Consider the following 21654-nt stretch of genomic DNA (forward strand, 5'->3'; position numbering starts at 1 on the left):
GAAGGCGTGAGTTATTTTTCATATTGATACTATATTAGCACTTCCGTCAGTACGTACTTTAAACCAAAAAAATCTAATCATATCAGTTCCATTCAAATTTAAAATATTTTTCTCTAAAAAGTATAGGGGAAAAATGACTTTATGATATCTGTAAAATTGTTGCTCCAAAAATAATTCGATTTTTACCATCAGGCTTCTGATTGATGATGTTTTCTAAGAACAAGCCTTTTATGAAAATAAAAAATATAAATTGTCGAATTTTTCAGCCAATTTGAGCAATCATTGGTTTTGATAACCTCCAAAAATCGACCGTTCTAATCGTTGTTCTATATTCGTGTGAAATTTAATTATTTTGGAGATTTTTTATTATCACAACATTATAAAATACTAGTTGAACGATGTACAGAAACCCGATTGAAATTTCATTAATAAATTTAAAAGTTACAGCATGCACAAAGTGTCCATTGTATAAAATGAACAGTCCTTAATTTCAAAGTTCCATACAAAAAAGTTCCTGGTATTCAATATTGAACATTGGGATAATTACTTAAAATTCTCAGATAAATGTTTTGAACTTTCAAAACATGTTATCTGTGTTCTCAATGATATCAGTGATTCATCTTTTCGATTCAGAGAAAATCTCAAATACCGATCATTCACATGATATGGAAAAAATGAATGCATATTACAAACATTTTGTTTTTGACAATCATTCAGTGTTTTCTATCATAATTTTAAACGGAACATGCTTAGAGTTCTAAGCAGTCTAAGATAAAGGAAATCATGAAAATGGTTTAGTTTAGAAATGATTCTCCTTCAGATGCATAAGTAATAGTTTCTTGTTGTATAGTTGTACTTGAGTGTGTTCTTCAAAGGTTATAAGTAACAATTTTCAACTGCTCCCATGTCAGCTTTTTCTAGATTTTCGCTCCCCAATTTCTGTTTTAAAAATTTTCGCCCCCTTGGACCTGAAAATCGCCCCTAGGGACGCCCACTTTAGGAATCACTGCTTTAGAGGATTCATCGGGTTATAACTGACGGAATCCTAGAGAAAACCCTAGTGGTACTCTTGAAAAAAATCAATGGATATATTATTGATTGCTAGAGAAAACCCTGCCGGTATTCCTAAGAATTCATCAGAGATAATCCAGTTAGCAGTAATTTATGGACGAATCCTGAAAGATATTCCTCTACCTGAAGGTATTCCTGGAAGAAACCATGAAGTTAATCCTAAAGAATCCCTGGAGCTATTCTTAGTAGAATTTTATTTCTTGTGTAGATCATGGAGGAAACCTTGGACGTATTTTTAGAGGAATCCTCAGAGAAACTCTTGGAGGTATTCTTGGTGGTATTTCTGGAGAAAATGCTGAAGGAATGTAATTTAAGGAATTCCTGGAGGGAGCTCTGGAAGTATTTTACGAGAAATCCTTGTAAATATTTCTGGAGGCATTCAAAGAGGTATTCCTGATAGAATCTTTGGAAGAATTCCTGTTAAAATCTTTGGAAGAAATTCTGAACAAATCCCTAGTGGAATTCCTAAGAGAAGGAGTGCTAGGTGAAATCCGTGAAATCCCCGAAGAAATTTTAGAGTTCCTAGAGGAATCCTTTGATGTTTCTCATAGGAAATCCCTGAAAAAAAAATTTGCCAGAATTTACCAAACAATTTCTGGAGAAAATCCTGGAGAAATTCATAAAATAATTCTTGAAGGAGTATCAGGGGTGATCCCTAAAAATATTGCTGAAAGATGTTTTGCAGATATTCCTCAACGAATTCTTGGAGATATTCAGATTCTTCAGAGCCTCGAAAACCTCCTCCACTGACCTGCGATCGATTTAAATGAGGCCGATATCGTCCACAAGACCAAGGACCATATGTGACCGTAGGCCTTCCTTAGCCGAGTGGTTAGAGTCCGCGGCTGCAAAGTATAGCCATGCTGAAGGTGTCTCGGTTCGATTCCCGGTTGGTCCAGCATCTTTTCGTAATGGAAATTTCCTTGACTTCTCTGCGCATAAAGTATCATCGTACCTGGTACCCGATATACGAATGCGAAAATGATAACTTTGGCAAAGAAAGCTCTCAGTTAACTACTGTGGTAGTGCTCATAAGAACACTAAGCTGAGAATCAGGCTCTGTCCCAGTGAGGACGTAATGTCAAGAAGAAGAAGAAGATGTGACCGTGTCATGATAGTGTCATTTCTTTGCTCGCTGGTCTCCTAATATCACCCTGGAGTGCAATGTTGAACAATGAATTCCAAAGTGCGTTTCCTTACTTCCATCTAAATTCACACACGACATTGACACCTCGTCTCCAATCCAAACAGATGGTGAGTCTGCTAGTTATACTCCAAGAATTTATCTAAGTTCATTTGTCTCAGTCTGAAAACTCCTGAAAACATTAACTGAAAGAATTCCTGAAGGAATTTGTGGAAAAATTATTGGAACAACTTGGAAATTGCAGGATAGATCTTGAATATTTTCTAAATTAATATTTTCATGTGAATGCAGTAATCATGCTTTTGTTTTGTGTGAAAAGCATTTAATTGAGATCATGAGAAAAATTAAGAATATTGTGTAATAAATCTTCGAGCTGTTTAGTGGAATACCTATAAATAAAAGAAAACCCGAATCTAGTACTATATCATTTAATTCCACTAGAGTTTTTTTTTTCATTTATATAATATTGCAGTGCTTTTATGGCTGTCCTTAAGCTACATGCTCATTTCCAAAGAATTTCAGAGCTGGGAGGGGTCTCGTGGACTTTGTCCCATATAAAATATTTAAAACGTATATGCCTCTGCCCATATACACATACAAAACAGCAACTTTGGCTGAGAAAACCTTTCAGTTAACAACTATGTAAGTGCACATAAGTACACTAAGCTGAGGAGCAGGGCTCTGTCTCAGTTGAGACATAACGCCAGAAAGAAAATTAAGATCATATTGTCTATTGTCAGTGGGAGGGGGTGTGTTTGAGGGTCAACCCTCCCTTCCTCTCCACCTTAGTGGATTTTGGAGTAAGTTTTTGGTGTGAAACCACTTGAAATACGAAAAACGCTCTTAAAACCATGTTTGGCTTATTCAGTTTTGAAAATGTGAATTGAATTTTATTTTTAAAACTAAACATTTGGATTTGAAATTCAAATTAGTGAGAGGCTTTAGTGATCACCAAAGTTCTTGATACTATTAATGAAATATTGTTCATCCCAAAAAATGTTTTGCTACGTGTCGTGTTTACACTTTCGCCTTCTTGACATTTCGGAGGTTCTGTTACTAAAATGATGAAGGATATTTCCCTTCACGAAATTTTACAGGCTTGCCATAGTGACAACCATTAGCATCCGTAAATTGCTGTGGGAGCTTTAAATAACATGAAACTAGTTTTGTTTGAAAAATGACATATTCTCATATTTCCGGGTTTTGGTGGGTTTCCAGCAGGTATTTTTTTTTTTAAATTTAATTCGTGTAAAATCATACACATTTATGCCTTGAATATGTTCCATGAGTCAAATTTCAAATGATTTGGCCATCGCTAGAGTTACAGTTAACTTGATGATTAAAACTTGACTAAAGTTTGGAAAGAGCTTCAATTTCTAATTGTGACTGTGACTGTTTTAAGTTCATTTTAATACATTTAATTGTTAAATTATATTCAATTTGATTTCTAATTTTCCATCTATTAGAGCAAACTGCAAATATTTCAAATGTTATTGTTCAAAATTAACACTTCTCTTGGTTTTTAATTCAAATTTAAAAAAATAAGACTCAGTAACTCAACAGAGAGAGAGAGAAAGAAAAATGAAATTTTGAACTACAAATATTTGGGTACTGATCTGATTACTATTTGATTTAGAGCATAACAAAAGGTTTATTTATATTTTATTATTCTTGTACAAGAACCGCATCAACCTGCTTGATAAAATTGTGTCGTTTTCGTTCAATCTATCATAAATTGTTTCAATAATGAAGTAAAAATGTTGGAATTTGATGAATTATTTGATTTTTTTTTTCAAAATATTTGATTTCATATTACAAACATTGCAAGGCTTCAGGCTTTTTTTTTTAAGAAAAGTACTGATCTACAAATTGTGACTTTTAATTGTTGTGACTGCACATAGAACCTATTAAACTGCCAAAGTCTCAATTTCAAAAGAAATTCTTAATTTTATGCAGTTTTTCTATTATTTTGCTGGATAAAAGAAAAACAAAATGATGTGGTTGAACCGTCTTAAGCCATCCCAATTTTTGTAAAACTATCCACTTTTTTGCGTCGTTCGTCTCCCCTGAGCAATTTTCTGGATACGACACTGAAAATTATATGAAATATTACATGTAGGTCTATTATTTGATTTTATAAAAATAGTTAACTGAGAGATTATTGATCTATTGAACATAATTTGTAAGCAACCTTATACAGAAAACCAAGCTGTAGTAGGATAGACGGTCACTAATTTTGTGAGATATTTCATCCTGCTGCTCCAACAGTTCACGCTGAGCATTAGTGCGATACCTAAATTACTTTATTGAACCTAAGAATTCACCTCGCTCGTGCTGTGTATCACGGGCGAGGTTTACTTGGTAGTGTTGTACTTTTACAACGGCGTGAATGGCACGTCATAAATTCTACTCTCACTTGTCCACCTCTATGTAATTAATAGACGACCTAAAACCCTTCAAAATGCATCAAAAGTTCCACGTCATAGGCGAGAAATGCATAAATTGAGTCCTCGCTACACGCGCAAGCGCACCCCCCATCTGCTCTGCACCGTAGCTCAGCTACTAGTGCGAGGAATTTAAAGGGATCAGTCTTTATGAACACACTTTCGCTACTGCGGTGGTCGTGCGGCGACCGCACTAAATCTATTTATGCGTCTGTTTACAAACCAAACGCCGCGAAGAGAAGAAATAAATGGCGCATGTTGCGAAGCGATTTCATTTCCCCTTCGCTTCGGCACGACCGACATCTGTCGTTTCCGAGCACTTCATCCACACGCGGAGGCATCAACACACGAACGGACGAACGAATAGAGTTATCAGCCGATATTTATTTTGATTTTTTTGCTCTTTGAAGCACAACTTTCAACATGATATTGTGACGAATCTACAAGAGATACACTTTTGCTCTCAAAGACACTTTGGTAGCTAACAAGTTAATGCATATTTTGTAGAAGAATTTTTTTAACATTAATTACGATAATTTTAATAAAATTCATAAAAATACGTCGAAAAATGCTGATTTTCCCGTAACTTTTTGCAAACTTTTCGTAATTTGAGCCTTTGAATCATTTTCTACAAAAATTACGTCCAAGAAACTAAGATAGATTAGATCATAAGCTTTCGATTCATGCGCTGAGATTAAATGTATGACGCATAGTTAATTAGATATGTGGTTCCAAAGATGAACAAGTTGAAAATCTTAAAATCGTGAATAACTCACTTAGCAGTGATTTGCGACCCTATGTTCCATGGGCACTTTTTCATATCTCATGGAGACCTATCTACCCTCCAATTATTAAAAACATGGAACCAAACACCCTGTATATATATATATATATATATATATATATATATATATATATATGTATATATATATATATATATATATATATATATATATATATATATATATATATATATATATATATATATATATATATATATATATATATATATATATATATATATATATATATATATATATATATATATATATATATATATATATATATATATCGTTGCAATTTTGTGCGATCTTCAAGGTCAAATTTTAGGTCGATAAATAACCAAATTTCTGAAACTATCGCCGAAAGCCAACTTGTGCACTGTCATAGTTTGTATAACATGCAAAAAATATGTTTAATTTGTCCTTAAAAAGCTCATTGAAGGACCTAAACTTTAATCAACTCGTGTGGGGCAAAACGCCCACCACTATTTCATAACACCAAAACAGCCGTTTGAATTCAAATTCTACCAAACGTAATGCCAAATTGAAGTTACGCGCAATTTGAAACCTTACCAATGTACATTTTTCGCATCAGTATGTATACTATTACCGAACAATTCGTGATCAAACGTCAACATCCCACCGCAAAATCGCTAGTGTTTGGAGGTGATTTTAACCTCCAAATTGCGAAATCATCACCTTCAAGTTAGTTCTAATACCCTCCGTTATATGAACTATGGTGGCGCGTCGATCGTCGCAAGTTTCTCGTTAAACAGTTAAAAACATCTGAGCAAACACCCGGATGTATGCAACCTATAAACAAGCATGATTGTGTGCGTACGTTTACAGCATGTCTAACGCCGAACTGAAGCGGGGCGTTTTACCCCGCAAAACAATACATATGCACTTGTTTTAATTATGAATCGTGGTTTACGGCCAACCAGCCGAGTGGAAGTTTAACAACTACCGAAAAGCTAAACATTACATATAATTTGCAATTGGATTAGATGGACAAATTGATGTGAAGATTTGCGAAAAAGTTACACGTCTTCTCAGTGAGAATCGAACTCACGACTCCCCGATCTCTAGTTGGGGCGCGTTAACCACTACGCCATGAGAGGACTCATGAACGCAGAAGTTAACCTGAATTCGATTTCAGCTCAATAATCACGTGGTCCTCTTTCGCAAAGTGCACCTCTTTCGGAAGAATTAGATGCCCATCCAAACACAACGCTTTCTATATATATCCAATGCCTAGCCCGAGAGCGCATTGTTTTTTAGATATAGGAATAGCACACTACACTAGCCAGCAACTGCGCTGGCTGAGGTTTCTATTGTGTGGGCTTCCAATGGGTCGCGACGTTCTCAAACGACCGGTTACGGAACATGAGTCCGTTGCTCGATAAATACTTGTTTTAATTATGAATCGTGGTTTACGGCCAACCAGCCGAGTGGAAGTTTAACAACTACCGAAAAGCTAAACATTACATATAATTTGCAATTGGATTAGATGGACAAATTGATGTGAAGATTTGCGAAAAAGTTACACGTCTTCTCAGTGAGAATCGAACTCACGACTCCCCGATCTCTAGTTGGGGCGCGTTAACCACTACGCCATGAGAGGACTCATGAACGCAGAAGTTAACCTGAATTCGATTTCAGCTCAATAATCACGTGGTCCTCTTTCGCAAAGTGCACCTCTTTCGTAAGAATTAGATGCCCATCCAAACACAACGCTTTCTATATATATCCAATGCCTAGCCCGAGAGCGCATTGTTTTTTAGATATAGGAATAGCACACTACACTAGCCAGCAACTGCGCTGGCTGAGGTTTCTATTGTGTGGGCTTCCAATGGGTCGCGACGTTCTCAAACGACCGGTTACGGAACATGAGTCCGTTGCTCGATAAATACTTGTTTTAATTATGAATCGTGGTTTACGGCCAACCAGCCGAGTGGAAGTTTAACAACTACCGAAAAGCTAAACATTACATATAATTTGCAATTGGATTAGATGGACAAATTGATGTGAAGATTTGCGAAAAAGTTACACGTCTTCTCAGTGAGAATCGAACTCACGACTCCCCGATCTCTAGTTGGGGCGCGTTAACCACTACGCCATGAGAGGACTCATGAACGCAGAAGTTAACCTGAATTCGATTTCAGCTCAATAATCACGTGGTCCTCTTTCGCAAAGTGCACCTCTTTCGGAAGAATTAGATGCCCATCCAAACACAACGCTTTCTATATATATCCAATGCCTAGCCCGAGAGCGCATTGTTTTTTAGATATAGGAATAGCACACTACACTAGCCAGCAACTGCGCTGGCTGAGGTTTCTATTGTGTGGGCTTCCAATGGGTCGCGACGTTCTCAAACGACCGGTTACGGAACATGAGTCCGTTGCTCGATAAATACTTGTTTTAATTATGAATCGTGGTTTACGGCCAACCAGCCGAGTGGAAGTTTAACAACTACCGAAAAGCTAAACATTACATATAATTTGCAATTGGATTAGATGGACAAATTGATGTGAAGATTTGCGAAAAAGTTACACGTCTTCTCAGTGAGAATCGAACTCACGACTCCCCGATCTCTAGTTGGGGCGCGTTAACCACTACGCCATGAGAGGACTCATGAACGCAGAAGTTAACCTGAATTCGATTTCAGCTCAATAATCACGTGGTCCTCTTTCGCAAAGTGCACCTCTTTCGGAAGAATTAGATGCCCATCCAAACACAACGCTTTCTATATATATCCAATGCCTAGCCCGAGAGCGCATTGTTTTTTAGATATAGGAATAGCACACTACACTAGCCAGCAACTGCGCTGGCTGAGGTTTCTATTGTGTGGGCTTCCAATGGGTCGCGACGTTCTCAAACGACCGGTTACGGAACATGAGTCCGTTGCTCGATAAATACTTGTTTTAATTATGAATCGTGGTTTACGGCCAACCAGCCGAGTGGAAGTTTAACAACTACCGAAAAGCTAAACATTACATATAATTTGCAATTGGATTAGATGGACAAATTGATGTGAAGATTTGCGAAAAAGTTACACGTCTTCTCAGTGAGAATCGAACTCACGACTCCCCGATCTCTAGTTGGGGCGCGTTAACCACTACGCCATGAGAGGACTCATGAACGCAGAAGTTAACCTGAATTCGATTTCAGCTCAATAATCACGTGGTCCTCTTTCGCAAAGTGCACCTCTTTCGGAAGAATTAGATGCCCATCCAAACACAACGCTTTCTATATATATCCAATGCCTAGGTCGAGAGCGCATTGTTTTTTAGATATAGGAATAGCACACTACACTAGCCAGCAACTGCGCTGGCTGAGGTTTCTATTGTGTGGGCTTCCAATGGGTCGCGACGTTCTCAAACGACCGGTTACGGAACATGAGTCCGTTGCTCGATAAATACTTGTTTTAATTATGAATCGTGGTTTACGGCCAACCAGCCGGCTGGTTGGCCGTAAACCACGATTCATAATTAAAACAAGTATTTATCGAGCAACGGACTCATGTTCCGTAACCGGTCGTTTGAGAACGTCGCGACCCATTGGAAGCCCACACAATAGAAACCTCAGCCAGCGCAGTTGCTGGCTAGTGTAGTGTGCTATTCCTATATCTAAAAAACAATGCGCTCTCGGGCTAGGCATTGGATATATATAGAAAGCGTTGTGTTTGGATGGGCATCTAATTCTTCCGAAAGAGGTGCACTTTGCGAAAGAGGACCACGTGATTATTGAGCTGAAATCGAATTCAGGTTAACTTCTGCGTTCATGAGTCCTCTCATGGCGTAGTGGTTAACGCGCCCCAACTAGAGATCGGGGAGTCGTGAGTTCGATTCTCACTGAGAAGACGTGTAACTTTTTCGCAAATCTTCACATCAATTTGTCCATCTAATCCAATTGCAAATTATATGTAATGTTTAGCTTTTCGGTAGTTGTTAAACTTCCACTCGGCTGGTTGGCCGTAAACCACGATTCATAATTAAAACAAGTATTTATCGAGCAACGGACTCATGTTCCGTAACCGGTCGTTTGAGAACGTCGCGACCCATTGGAAGCCCACACAATAGAAACCTCAGCCAGCGCAGTTGCTGGCTAGTGTAGTGTGCTATTCCTATATCTAAAAAACAATGCGCTCTCGGGCTAGGCATTGGATATATATAGAAAGCGTTGTGTTTGGATGGGCATCTAATTCTTCCGAAAGAGGTGCACTTTGCGAAAGAGGACCACGTGATTATTGAGCTGAAATCGAATTCAGGTTAACTTCTGCGTTCATGAGTCCTCTCATGGCGTAGTGGTTAACGCGCCCCAACTAGAGATCGGGGAGTCGTGAGTTCGATTCTCACTGAGAAGACGTGTAACTTTTTCGCAAATCTTCACATCAATTTGTCCATCTAATCCAATTGCAAATTATATGTAATGTTTAGCTTTTCGGTAGTTGTTAAACTTCCACTCGGCTGGTTGGCCGTAAACCACGATTCATAATTAAAACAAGTATTTATCGAGCAACGGACTCATGTTCCGTAACCGGTCGTTTGAGAACGTCGCGACCCATTGGAAGCCCACACAATAGAAACCTCAGCCAGCGCAGTTGCTGGCTAGTGTAGTGTGCTATTCCTATATCTAAAAAACAATGCGCTCTCGGGCTAGGCATTGGATATATATAGAAAGCGTTGTGTTTGGATGGGCATCTAATTCTTCCGAAAGAGGTGCACTTTGCGAAAGAGGACCACGTGATTATTGAGCTGAAATCGAATTCAGGTTAACTTCTGCGTTCATGAGTCCTCTCATGGCGTAGTGGTTAACGCGCCCCAACTAGAGATCGGGGAGTCGTGAGTTCGATTCTCACTGAGAAGACGTGTAACTTTTTCGCAAATCTTCACATCAATTTGTCCATCTAATCCAATTGCAAATTATATGTAATGTTTAGCTTTTCGGTAGTTGTTAAACTTCCACTCGGCTGGTTGGCCGTAAACCACGATTCATAATTAAAACAAGTATTTATCGAGCAACGGACTCATGTTCCGTAACCGGTCGTTTGAGAACGTCGCGACCCATTGGAAGCCCACACAATAGAAACCTCAGCCAGCGCAGTTGCTGGCTAGTGTAGTGTGCTATTCCTATATCTAAAAAACAATGCGCTCTCGGGCTAGGCATTGGATATATATAGAAAGCGTTGTGTTTGGATGGGCATCTAATTCTTCCGAAAGAGGTGCACTTTGCGAAAGAGGACCACGTGATTATTGAGCTGAAATCGAATTCAGGTTAACTTCTGCGTTCATGAGTCCTCTCATGGCGTAGTGGTTAACGCGCCCCAACTAGAGATCGGGGAGTCGTGAGTTCGATTCTCACTGAGAAGACGTGTAACTTTTTCGCAAATCTTCACATCAATTTGTCCATCTAATCCAATTGCAAATTATATGTAATGTTTAGCTTTTCGGTAGTTGTTAATACATATGCAGTTAAGCAAGCATTTTTTTATAAATAATTTATAAAACCCAGAAAAGCTAAAATGGATAGCTGTTTCTACTATTTTATAGAAAAAATGTTTGTTTATTCGACCGTCATTAAAAAAAGAGCATATTATAATGTTTTACATATAAAATCGCTGTTTTCCTTAACATGGGCAAACTACCCCCAGTCCCCCTAACACGAATATATTCTAAACCCTGGGAAGTCGAGAAAATTTCCATTACAGAAAGTTCCTCGACCTACGGGCAGGGAATGTCTGAAAACTCAGTGCTGTGCAAAAAACATGCATGCTACTCCGAAATGAATGGATCAATGCACGAGTTCACTATCTGACGTTTGAGCGGTGCCGTGTTATTTATGTGACCATGGCAACAAGTGAATTCGGCACCGCCCAAACGTCAAATTAGTGAACTCGTATGAAAAAAAAATGGTATGAGCATAGAAAATACGGTTGTTACTAAAAATGACATCGCCGAAAACGATTCCGTTGTCAAATCTCTCATAGGTTTATTCAAGTAAGCATTATTAACGAACTACTATTAAGACTGCAGAATTTTCGTAGGAAATTGCCTACCCTTAGGCGTATTCCGCGGTTCAAAGTGTTTTTATTTTTGAAATGAATCAAAAAGTAAGTGACTCGTAAGAGTTTGGTCTTCATATTCGGTTTCAGGGGCCATGATTTAAGTAAGCAACGACATTTTCAAATTAGCGAATGTTGATTACATGGGTGATCAATGTTATCTCATATCAGCTAAATCAAAAAATCACTTCAAACATTTTCTTAAACTCACCTAAATCTATGAAAACCGAAATACAGTATACAGCCAGTACTTGTTTTAAAAATATAAAAACTTGCCACATTTGCATTCTCAAATTAACAGTTTAAGAAATATCCCAAAAACTGATCAATGTTACCCCAGATTACAGTATGTTGAAGTTTCAATCTTGTCAGCTATTGAGAAATCAAAAAGAAAATGAAATGAGCTAAGTTTGTATCCTCTGGAATGTTCCTAAAATCCCTAATCTCTGAACAAAAAAAAATTGCTGAAAATTATGGAGGAATCTCCAAATAAAACCTAGGATGTATTTAGGGAGAATTTCTTGAAGGACTTCTTTGCCAACTTCGAAAAAAAAAATAGTGGGGATTATCTGGAACAACTTCTTAAGAAATTCTTGTAGGAGTTCTACAAAAATTTCGAATCAATTCTTAAAAATTAACTTAAATTAACAAACTCATAATATAATTCAACAAGAAATTTCTATCTGATTACCGAATAACTTCATGATGAACCTTAAAGAATTCAATGAGTAGGTAAGTGTCTGGCAAAGAAGTATATGCTCGAAAAAAAGTCATTGGAATTGTAGTGATTTTTTTTTAATTTTTGTTTTGGTTTATTTGATGAAAATCGATGTGAGATCGTGAAGATGTCCTGAAAGTTTACTAGAGGAATCGCTGAAGTGTTCATAAAAAAATTGTATTCTTAAAAAATACATCCTGCAAAAAAAGTCCACGGACATGCGTAAATTTATAATTACATGCAATCTTTGAAAAAAAAAAAGTTTAATTTTCAATAAAATTCCTAAGAAAGTATTAAAATATGACGAGAGTTGCTGAAGAATGCTTCGAGTACTTCAACAAGGTTCTCAGAGGAACTGTGCAACTAATATTCATCGGAGAACCCAAGAGGAATTTTCCTGAGGAATCACTAATTGCATTTATTGAAGAAAATTTCGTGGAGCTTATTATGGTGTCATTAAAGCCTAAAAGGAATACCAAAAATTCGAGTCCGAGAGTAGTTCATGAAGGTATCCCCGAATAAATTTTGTTGGAATCTTAAAAATGCTAGTATCATCAAATTTTCAAAGAAATCACCTGATGAAAACGTGGAAGAGCTTGCTGGTTTTTCGGACGTTTTCCTCTACGCATCAGCCAAAAAGCTTATTTTTTTTTTTTTTTTTTTTTTTTTGAAAAAAAACGTATATTTTTAGTGCTAAAGATTTCAGTGAAGTTAAGAATCCAGACGTTTTCAGGAAGAATGCTGTGATTAATAGAAATTGATGTACTTTTTATCTTATAAGTTCCTCTACTTTTAATTATATGATGGTAAGGTTACTTTTCGGTCAATTTTAGAATATTTTGATTTTTCTTACGTAATTCCTTCTGCGCCATCACTTTACGGATGTTCCGGGTTGTTTCGGGGACCAAATCTGTCCACGTAAATCTGGAGTTCCGATAACAATTCTTACAACGGAGCTGTATTTATTGTTATTACTACATGAGCCACTCATTTTGGACGCTTTTGGTACCAAGTATTTTATATTTCAACGGGAACTCAGGTTGATGCTTGTCCACATGTGGGCCAGGACCAGATTCCCGTAAACTAGAACTATTTTCTGAACATGGTTATAATTATTAAGTTTGCTTTTGTTGGTCGCAGCTCCATCACACATTGAGTTTTGCGGGATAAATCAACCATTGCGATTTTTTTTTTCTTCCAGCTCAGTTTTACGGATTTTCCGGGTTGATTATGGAACCATATTTGGTCACATAACCCATACATGATGAGTTGTAACACAAAAAAATACAATTTGCTGCAATTCTGATGATTAAATTATATGACAATATATTTAAAATCGTACACCGTAGGGAAATCAGGTTGGTTCCGGAGCTCTAACTGGCCAGGGTGAAGACTCCGGTCAACGGGACCGCCAACAATCGATTCAGCAGGCTTTTCCCGATCTGTAATGCTCCAAACCGTTTACTGATTCCATTACCCAGCCGAGATATTCTATTTAGTCGCGTTTTGAACCACGTTTTTCTCACTGATTGCAGGATCGAAATTAGTAATTTTATGTGTGATTTCGATAGCAAACACCTTCAATAAAGTGATACATGCAATAAAAGTTTCTGAAGATCTAATGTATCTAATGTAACAATCAAGAAAACACAGATATTAATTCACATAAGCCATTCAAATTCAATGCAAAACACTCTTAAAGCACGTTTATAATTCGTGTTTAGATTATTTTATATAACAAGACTGATACGAGTAAGGGAGAATTGACTGTATAAACAAACAAACCTTTCCCATATCCAAACCCCCATTTTTTCTTGTCGAAGTGCAGAGCGCTCCTCGGCTTCCTTAAAGCAAGTTACATGTCAACATTTTCTTTCCATCCCCATGGTATGCTACTGATACTGAGTAGCGTCTGTTAGGGGTTCATTCAAATATTACGTAACGCAAAAATTGTAAATTTTAGACCCCCTCCCACCCCCACGTAACAGCTTTTGTATGGAAAATTTTATCCATACAAAAGTATGGATCGTAACACTCTGTAAGACCCCCTCCCTCCCCCTGTTGCGTTACGTAATATTTGAACGGCCCCTAGTTCTCTGTGTAAAGTACAGCTGTTCTTGCAATAACGGAGTAGCCCAAACTCATGCAATTTGTTTGCCGAATACTGGGCTGTGGAAATCTCGGTTAAAATTAAGTGTGCAACTGAGAGCGGTCAATCAAATTCATGCTCCATTTTGAAGAGTTCAGCTCCAATACCTTACCAGTCATCTTGTCCTCCAACTGATGAATGGCAACCTTATCTTCCTCAAAATAGGCAGTTGAACAGTTCGGTGAAATAAAACATCGTAATTTCGTCGAAATTTTACGGATTCTGGTGATTTTTTACCGAATACTGTAAAAATTTACCGTACTCCGTTAATTCATTTCGCCGAACTGTTCTGCTGTTGAGATTTTACAGGAATCCATAAAATAATTTAAGTGTGTAGGTCTCTTTCATCCGCCGTGTTTACTCTCCTCTGCTCTCGTGACCATCTTGCATGTGCCCTCCATGCTATCAGGTGTTCGTCGTAGTGCTGGTTTCACCTTTGGCTTGCGACACGAAGCCTTTTCAAAATGCGTTAAGGCTACATAAGGTAGCTATATACAAGGTTTTCGATGAAATGTTGAGAATTTATGAGGTGCTCTTTCTACCAAATTTGCGAAACTACTCCAACCTCCCCTACTTACTAATGAAACCAAAAAATGATGGACGGAAATAGTAATCCTTTAACACAAATACATTTAGTTTGTTAGCTAGTTCATAACTAATAACAACTTATTTTATTTCTTTTATTTCTCAGAAACGAAAAATGGTCGGCGAATCCACCTCGACGCAGGTTCTTCGAGATTTGGAGATATCTCTCCGCACAAACCACATCGAATGGGTGAAGGAATTTCTGGACGATGAAAACCAGGGTCTGGACGCGCTAATCGACTACCTGAGCTTTCGGCTAGCGATGATGCGCCACGAGCAGCGAATACAGGAAGCCAAATCCGAATCGGACGAGGGCCTGAACCCCAAGGATACGACCATAGCGTCGTACGGTAGCAACGAAACGAATCACAAATTAGGCACTAATGGCTTCATGAGGCCCGGCCTGGGCGATATGATGGATAGCCCCAGTATAAAACGGAGGTCGAGACACATCGCAAAGCTCAATATGGGTCTGACGACGGATGACATCCACGTGTGTATAATGTGCATGAGGGCCATCATGAACAACAAGTACGGTTTCAACATGGTGATCCAACACCGGGAAGCAATCAATTGTATAGCGTTAAGTTTGATACACAAATCTCTGAGGACAAAAGCGCTGGTCCTGGAACTGTTGGCAGCGATATGTCTGGTGAAAGGAGGCCATGAAATCATCCTATCGGCATTCGATAACTTTAAGAAGGTCTGCTCCGAACAGCGTCGCTTTCAGACGCTGATGGAGTACTTTATGAACTACGAACTATTTAATATAGACTTTATGGTTGCGTGTATGCAATTTGTAAATATCGTTGTACATTCCGTGGAAGACATGAACTACAGGGTGCATCTGCAGTACGAGTTTACTGCACTAGGGTTAGACGAATATTTGGAAAAGCTAAGGTTAACAGAATCGGAGGAGCTTCAGGTTCAAATATCTGCCTATTTGGACAATGTGTTCGATGTTGCCGCTTTGATGGAAGATAGCGAAACGAAGACTGCCGCCCTCGAGAGGGTAAACGAATTAGAGGACGAACTAGGTCGTGCCTTGGACCAGGCTAGTGAAATCGAACGGGAAGCCCTGTTCAAAATTGGAGAACTCGAATCGGAACTAAGTCAAACTCGAGCCGAACGAGACGACCTCTGCAACAAGCTACGAATTGTTGAAGAGGAAATTACGAAGCTGAAGCGAGCACTCAAACAACACGAACAAGAATCCAAGAGTCGCCAATCTATGCTGCTGGAATTGGAAAATCTCACCAAGACCCTACCGAAGGGAACTTCGATAGCGGATGTATCAAATTTGCTTGCTAACGGCGGTAAACTCTCCGAGCTCAGTCCCACGAGCAACGGTGGAGGAGACAAAGCCGCCCCACCAATACCACCTCCCCCAGCACCACCAGCCCCACCTGCTCCACCTGTAGCACCGACGCCACCTCCACCACCCTGCCCACCAGCACCCAACTTCAACGGCGATGCCCCACGGGCACCTCCGAAACCACCTTCATTCATTCCACCTCCACCGGCTGGTCCCGGTGGATTCATGAACCTGGGGGCCAATGCCATGCACTGCACCGACGGCAACATGACCATCAAACGCAAAGTACAAACGAAATACAAACTGCCAACGCTCAACTGGGTGGCCCTGAAGCCCAACCAAGTCCGAGGTACCATCTTCAACGAGCTGGACGACGAAAAGCTGCACCGGCAGATCGATTTCATCGACTTCGAGGAACGGTTTAAGATCGGCATGGGAGGACCGCTGACGAATGGCAACTGCGACATGGACGGGCTCTCGACATTCCCCAGCAAGCGATTCAAGAAACCGGAGCACATTTCGCTGCTCGAGCACACGAGGTTAAGAAATATTGGTGAGTAGTTCGAGTTTTTTTTTTACGGCAAAGTTGAAGCATGGTACGAGAAATCTACAAACTGGTTATTTAAGTTTTCGAATGCTGGCTTTAGATGGCAACATTGCTCGATTGTTAATAACAGATTTTTATTTTTTTATATTTATATTTTTATTTAAAACAGTATAGAGAAGAGTTAGTGGTGAAAAGTACATTACTGGAAAGGCATTTATTTTAGCTTTGCTTGAAATTATTGATTTACGGGCTTATTTTTGATAGATACATAACACATAGTAAACAGACCATGTTATTCTAGTACTAAATTGCGATACTTGGTTGAACGTATTTTCTAGCAAACAGTTTTACTTGTAATGGTGCATGAAGATGACTATGTAGTAATAAAACAATCTGGTATATTTAGGCAACGCATTTTTATGTTCAAAACACCGTTTGTTTTGCTTAAATCTAGGTGGCTCATTTTTCCCCGCTTCTTCACCTTGAAAATAATATATTGTTTCTCAATAATTTTGCTTGCGAACAAATCTAATTTGCGCACGAACTGTTCAGTATGATCAGAAGTTTCAATGGATTGGTAAAATTTACCAGAATTATATATATAATTATCTTATAGACTTAATTGGAAACTGTCAAAATTATAAGCTTTTCATGACAAAGGACAAATTTGTACATTTTTGTATATATCTTGAGTATTGAAAGGAATATTCTTACGGTTTTATTGTGGTGGCCATTTGAAGCATCCTTTAGCAGACTATAATGACACTGAACATTAAAACACTGTTTATGAGGTCAAAACCGGGGTGGCTCATATTGCCCCGTATGTTCATATTGCCCCCATTGCCCCTTACTTACTTACTTATTTGGCTTTACATCAATTATCTTGATAAAGCCTCGCCAACAATATTACGCCAATTCACTCGGTTCATGGCCGCTTCTCTGGGAGGCATGGCCTTCTCATGGCCGCTTCTCTTCATGGGGCAGCAGGGACGACAGTCCAGGGGCTTAACGGACCCCCCCCCCCAGGACCTCTGCGAGTTGGGGAGTTGCCCAGGATGTGGCGAAGTTCGCAGTGGGCTCTGATGAACCTTCATAAAAACCACAAAAATCCGAATGCAACTCTGTCACAGCGACCGGTGCCGCTTAAAGTACCCTAGCCCAAACTAACAGGAGTGCCAACCGGCACATCAGGATTGATACCAGTGAGATCCTGATTATGGCATACTGGTCGCGATACAAACGGACAAGGCATGGAATTACGAGTAGGAGTGCTTCGAGCACATTGAGACCAACGCCAGTACGGCCCCAATTATGTATACTGGCAGCGCACGACAAAGGACAAGTAACGGTATATGTACTGGATAATATGCTTTGAGGCTGACAGCGGCGACATTCTACTCCCTTAGTAGGGTCGGGTGACACTGGCCCGAAACGGCGAGTGGGTTAATGGCGCAGGCTGCCCCCGTCCCGTAAAACCGTGGCAGGCCTTAGAGTACGTTCCAAATCCGTCGCCTGGTTGTTCCAACTGGGCGGGAGTAGGCTCAGATGCCATTACCTGACCTGCGCCGATCCGGCTCTGAACATAGTACCCCATAAAGGACTATGTCAACCCTAGCATGGCCTCCCTGCTTGCATAGATAACCATGGGATTATAAAGGCGACTATTCCAGCGGAGATGGATAGCGGCTCTTAGGGGGACCCATAAGAGATGATCAACCAAAACAAACAAGTAGCGGAATGTAAAGGAGAGGCTTCTGGACCTATCAGTAACCGGCTAAGGTTCCCGCCAAGGAAGGAGGCGACCAACTTTATTGAAAACAGTGTGGGCAAAAGCCTAGATACTGTGACGACGGCAGGCACTGGCCGCTCCAGTGCAACATGTGTGGTGACCGATGGCCCGGGACTAATCGAGGCCATGGATCGCAATAGGGAGTACCTCCCTAAAATGCAGGTAGCTGCTGAGCAACTTGATGTCATCATCGAATATGTTAAAAGCAAAACAAATATCAGCAAAGACTTGAAAACAAGTCTACTGAAATTGCGACAATCAGTCCTAGCTGCAAAGCAGGACTACGAGAAAGCCAAGGAACAACTGGGCAAGGTAGAAGGCCAAAAAGACACAAGGTCGTGTCAGACCGAAGTGTTTTCCTTCACAGGCAACGCGAATATATCTGATGATATTATTCGATACGCGATGCGGAAGAGGGAAGCTTCCGGTGATGAATACGTGGCGAAAAGACGTATGGTTGCTAAGGGAAAAGTGACCTACGCGGCCGTCCTCCAAAGCGGAAAAGCTGGCACGAGCCAAGCCCCGCGATCAAGAGGACATGGCAACAAAGGAGAGGCCAACACCAATCCTAAGGCCAAGAAAGCCAAGAAAAAGGAGCCACGGGTTAACCGGAACCAGGCAGTGCATCCACAGGAACCACGGGCGCAAGGCAACAGCAACCCGTGGATACGAGTTGGAAATAAGAAAAAACAGAGGAAACCGAAAACGGAGCCCAAGGAGAGCGCTAAACCGAAAACAGCGAAACGTAGGAATTTAGGCGAAGCCCTCGTTATCAAAACGGAGGAAGCAAAATACGCCGAGGTTCTGAAGGCGATGCGAAGCACAGAGAAGCTATCGCTATTGGGCGCAGACGTGCGAAGCATAAGGCGAACTAGGATTGGTGAAATGATCCTAGTCTTAAAGAAGGACGCCAAGGAAAAGGGTGCAGTCTATAAGCAACTGGCACAAGAAGTACTTGGTGACGAGGTTGATGTAAGATCCCTTACTGCTGAAGCGACTCTCCAGTGTAAAAATCTGGATGAGGTCACCGATGCAGCGGAGGTCTCGGCTGCCCTCAAAGAGCAGTGTGACATCGACGTAGCCAGTAAGGCCATCCACCTTAGAAAGGGCCCGCAGGGCACCCAGGTGGCGGCGATCAGGCTGCCGGTCGCAGAGGCCAACAAAGCGAAGAACTTGGGCATACTCAAGGTAGGCTGGTCGGTTTGCCGGCTGAGCATACAACAGCCTCCTGAAGTTTGCTTCAAGTGTTTCGGGAAGGGCCATAAGTCGTGGAATTGCAATGGTCCCGACAGAAGTAAGATGTGCAGAAAATGCGGCGCTGAAGGCCATAGGGCAAGCGATTGTAAGCAAATCGCTAAGTGCCTAATATGTGTCGACAGAGCAGACAACGGACACTTAACGGGCGGACCCAAATGTCCGGGCACAAGCGGAGTATCAAAGCAGCCAAAACGGAAATAACACAGTTAAATTTAAACCACTGTGATGCAGCCCAGCAGCTGCTTTGGCAGTCAGTCTCGGAAACAAAGACTGACGTGGTGTTATTATCGGACCCATACCGCATACCAGCCAACAACGGGAACTGGGTGGCGGATAGGTCTCAACAGCTAGCAGCTATAGGGACGACAGGACGATACCCAATCCAAGAAGTAGTCTCTAGCTCAAATGACGGTTTTGCGATAGCAAAAATCAACGGCGTGTTCTATTGCAGTTGTTACGCGCCCCCAAGGTGGTCGATTGAGGAATTTTCCCACATGGTTGACAGGATGATGGCCGAACTAGCTAATCGGCAGCCAGTAGTGATAGCTGGCGACTTTAATGCATGGGCAGTGGAGTGGGGTAGCCGCTGCACCAATCAAAGAGGCCAGCTATTGTTGGAATCCCTGGCCGCATTAAATGTAGAGCTGGCAAATGTGGGTACAGTGAGTACCTTCCGCAGAAATGGTGCAGAATCGATCATCGACGTGACGTTTTGTAGTCCTAACCTTTTAGGTACCATGAACTGGCGCGTTGATGACGGTTATACTCATAGCGATCATCAATCGATTCGCTATAGTATAATACCAGGCGGGCAGAAGGCAGCGCGATGTAACTCGACCCAAGCCCGAGGATGGAAAACAGCGCGCTTCGACGGCGAAGTATTCACTGAAGCCCTGAGACGCGAACGAAACACTCTGGACCTAAACGGTGAAGAGCTAGTTGCTATGATATCACGAGCGTGTGATGCTTCCATGCCGAGAAAAGCCCCTCCTAGAGAGAACAGGCCGCCAGTGTATTGGTGGTGCGAATCAATTGCAAATCTTCGAGCAATCTGCCTTCGGGCTAGACGAAGAATGCAACGCGCACGCACAGAAGCACAAAGAGAGGAACGCGGTGCAGCATTCAGAGAGGCAAAGTTGGCTCTCAAAAAGGAAATCAAGAGTCGAAAACGGGCATGCTTTGAAAGTCTATGCGAGAGTGCCAATTCTAGTCCATGGGGTGACGCCTACAGAGTGGTAATGGCTAAGACCAAAGGAGCCATAGCGCCCCAAGAGAAATCGCCCGAGTTGCTGCGATCGATAATCGATGTACTCTTCCCGCACCATCCCATAAGCCCATGGCCCCCAGCGCCGTATGCGGCAGATGAAGGAGAAGAAGTGGCGAGAGTGACGAACGAGGAGCTGGCAGAAGTCGTGAAATCATTCGCGTCAAACAAGGCACCGGGACCCGATGGTATCCCGAATGTTGCCTTAAAAGCGGCAGTGAACACGGATCCGGACATGTTCAGAACCACGATGCAACGCTGCATTGATCAAGGAATCTTCCCGGATGTATGGAAGCGACAGAAATTGGTGCTACTACCAAAGGCGGGGAAACCACCAGGTGACCCGTCGGCGTATAGACCTATCTGTCTACTAGATACGACGGGCAAGTTATTGGAGAGGTTGATTCTCAACAGACTAGTACCGTATACGGAGAGTGCGGACGGCCTGTCCAACAACCAGTTTGGATTCAGAAAAGGTAAATCTACTCTGGACGCCATCCAGTCGGTCGTTCAAACAGCTGAGGT

The 21654-nt window shown here is 40.9% G+C and overlaps 1 protein-coding gene across 6 annotated transcripts in view; it reads left to right on the forward strand.

The window, feature by feature from the left end:
- LOC5571875 (formin-like protein CG32138) overlaps positions 1-21654 on the forward strand; it is a 314369-nt gene that overhangs the window by 251193 nt on the left and 41522 nt on the right. For all 6 annotated transcript variants that reach the window (XM_021853950.1, XM_021853953.1, XM_021853955.1 and 3 more), the window contains exon 5: positions 15064-16825. In XM_021853950.1, coding sequence (XP_021709642.1) covers positions 15064-16825 — 1762 coding nt within the window. The remainder of the gene's footprint in view (positions 1-15063; positions 16826-21654) is intronic.

Source organism: Aedes aegypti, chromosome 3 (genome assembly GCF_002204515.2).
Source record: "Aedes aegypti strain LVP_AGWG chromosome 3, AaegL5.0 Primary Assembly, whole genome shotgun sequence".
Classification (NCBI taxonomy): domain Eukaryota; kingdom Metazoa; phylum Arthropoda; class Insecta; order Diptera; family Culicidae; genus Aedes; species Aedes aegypti.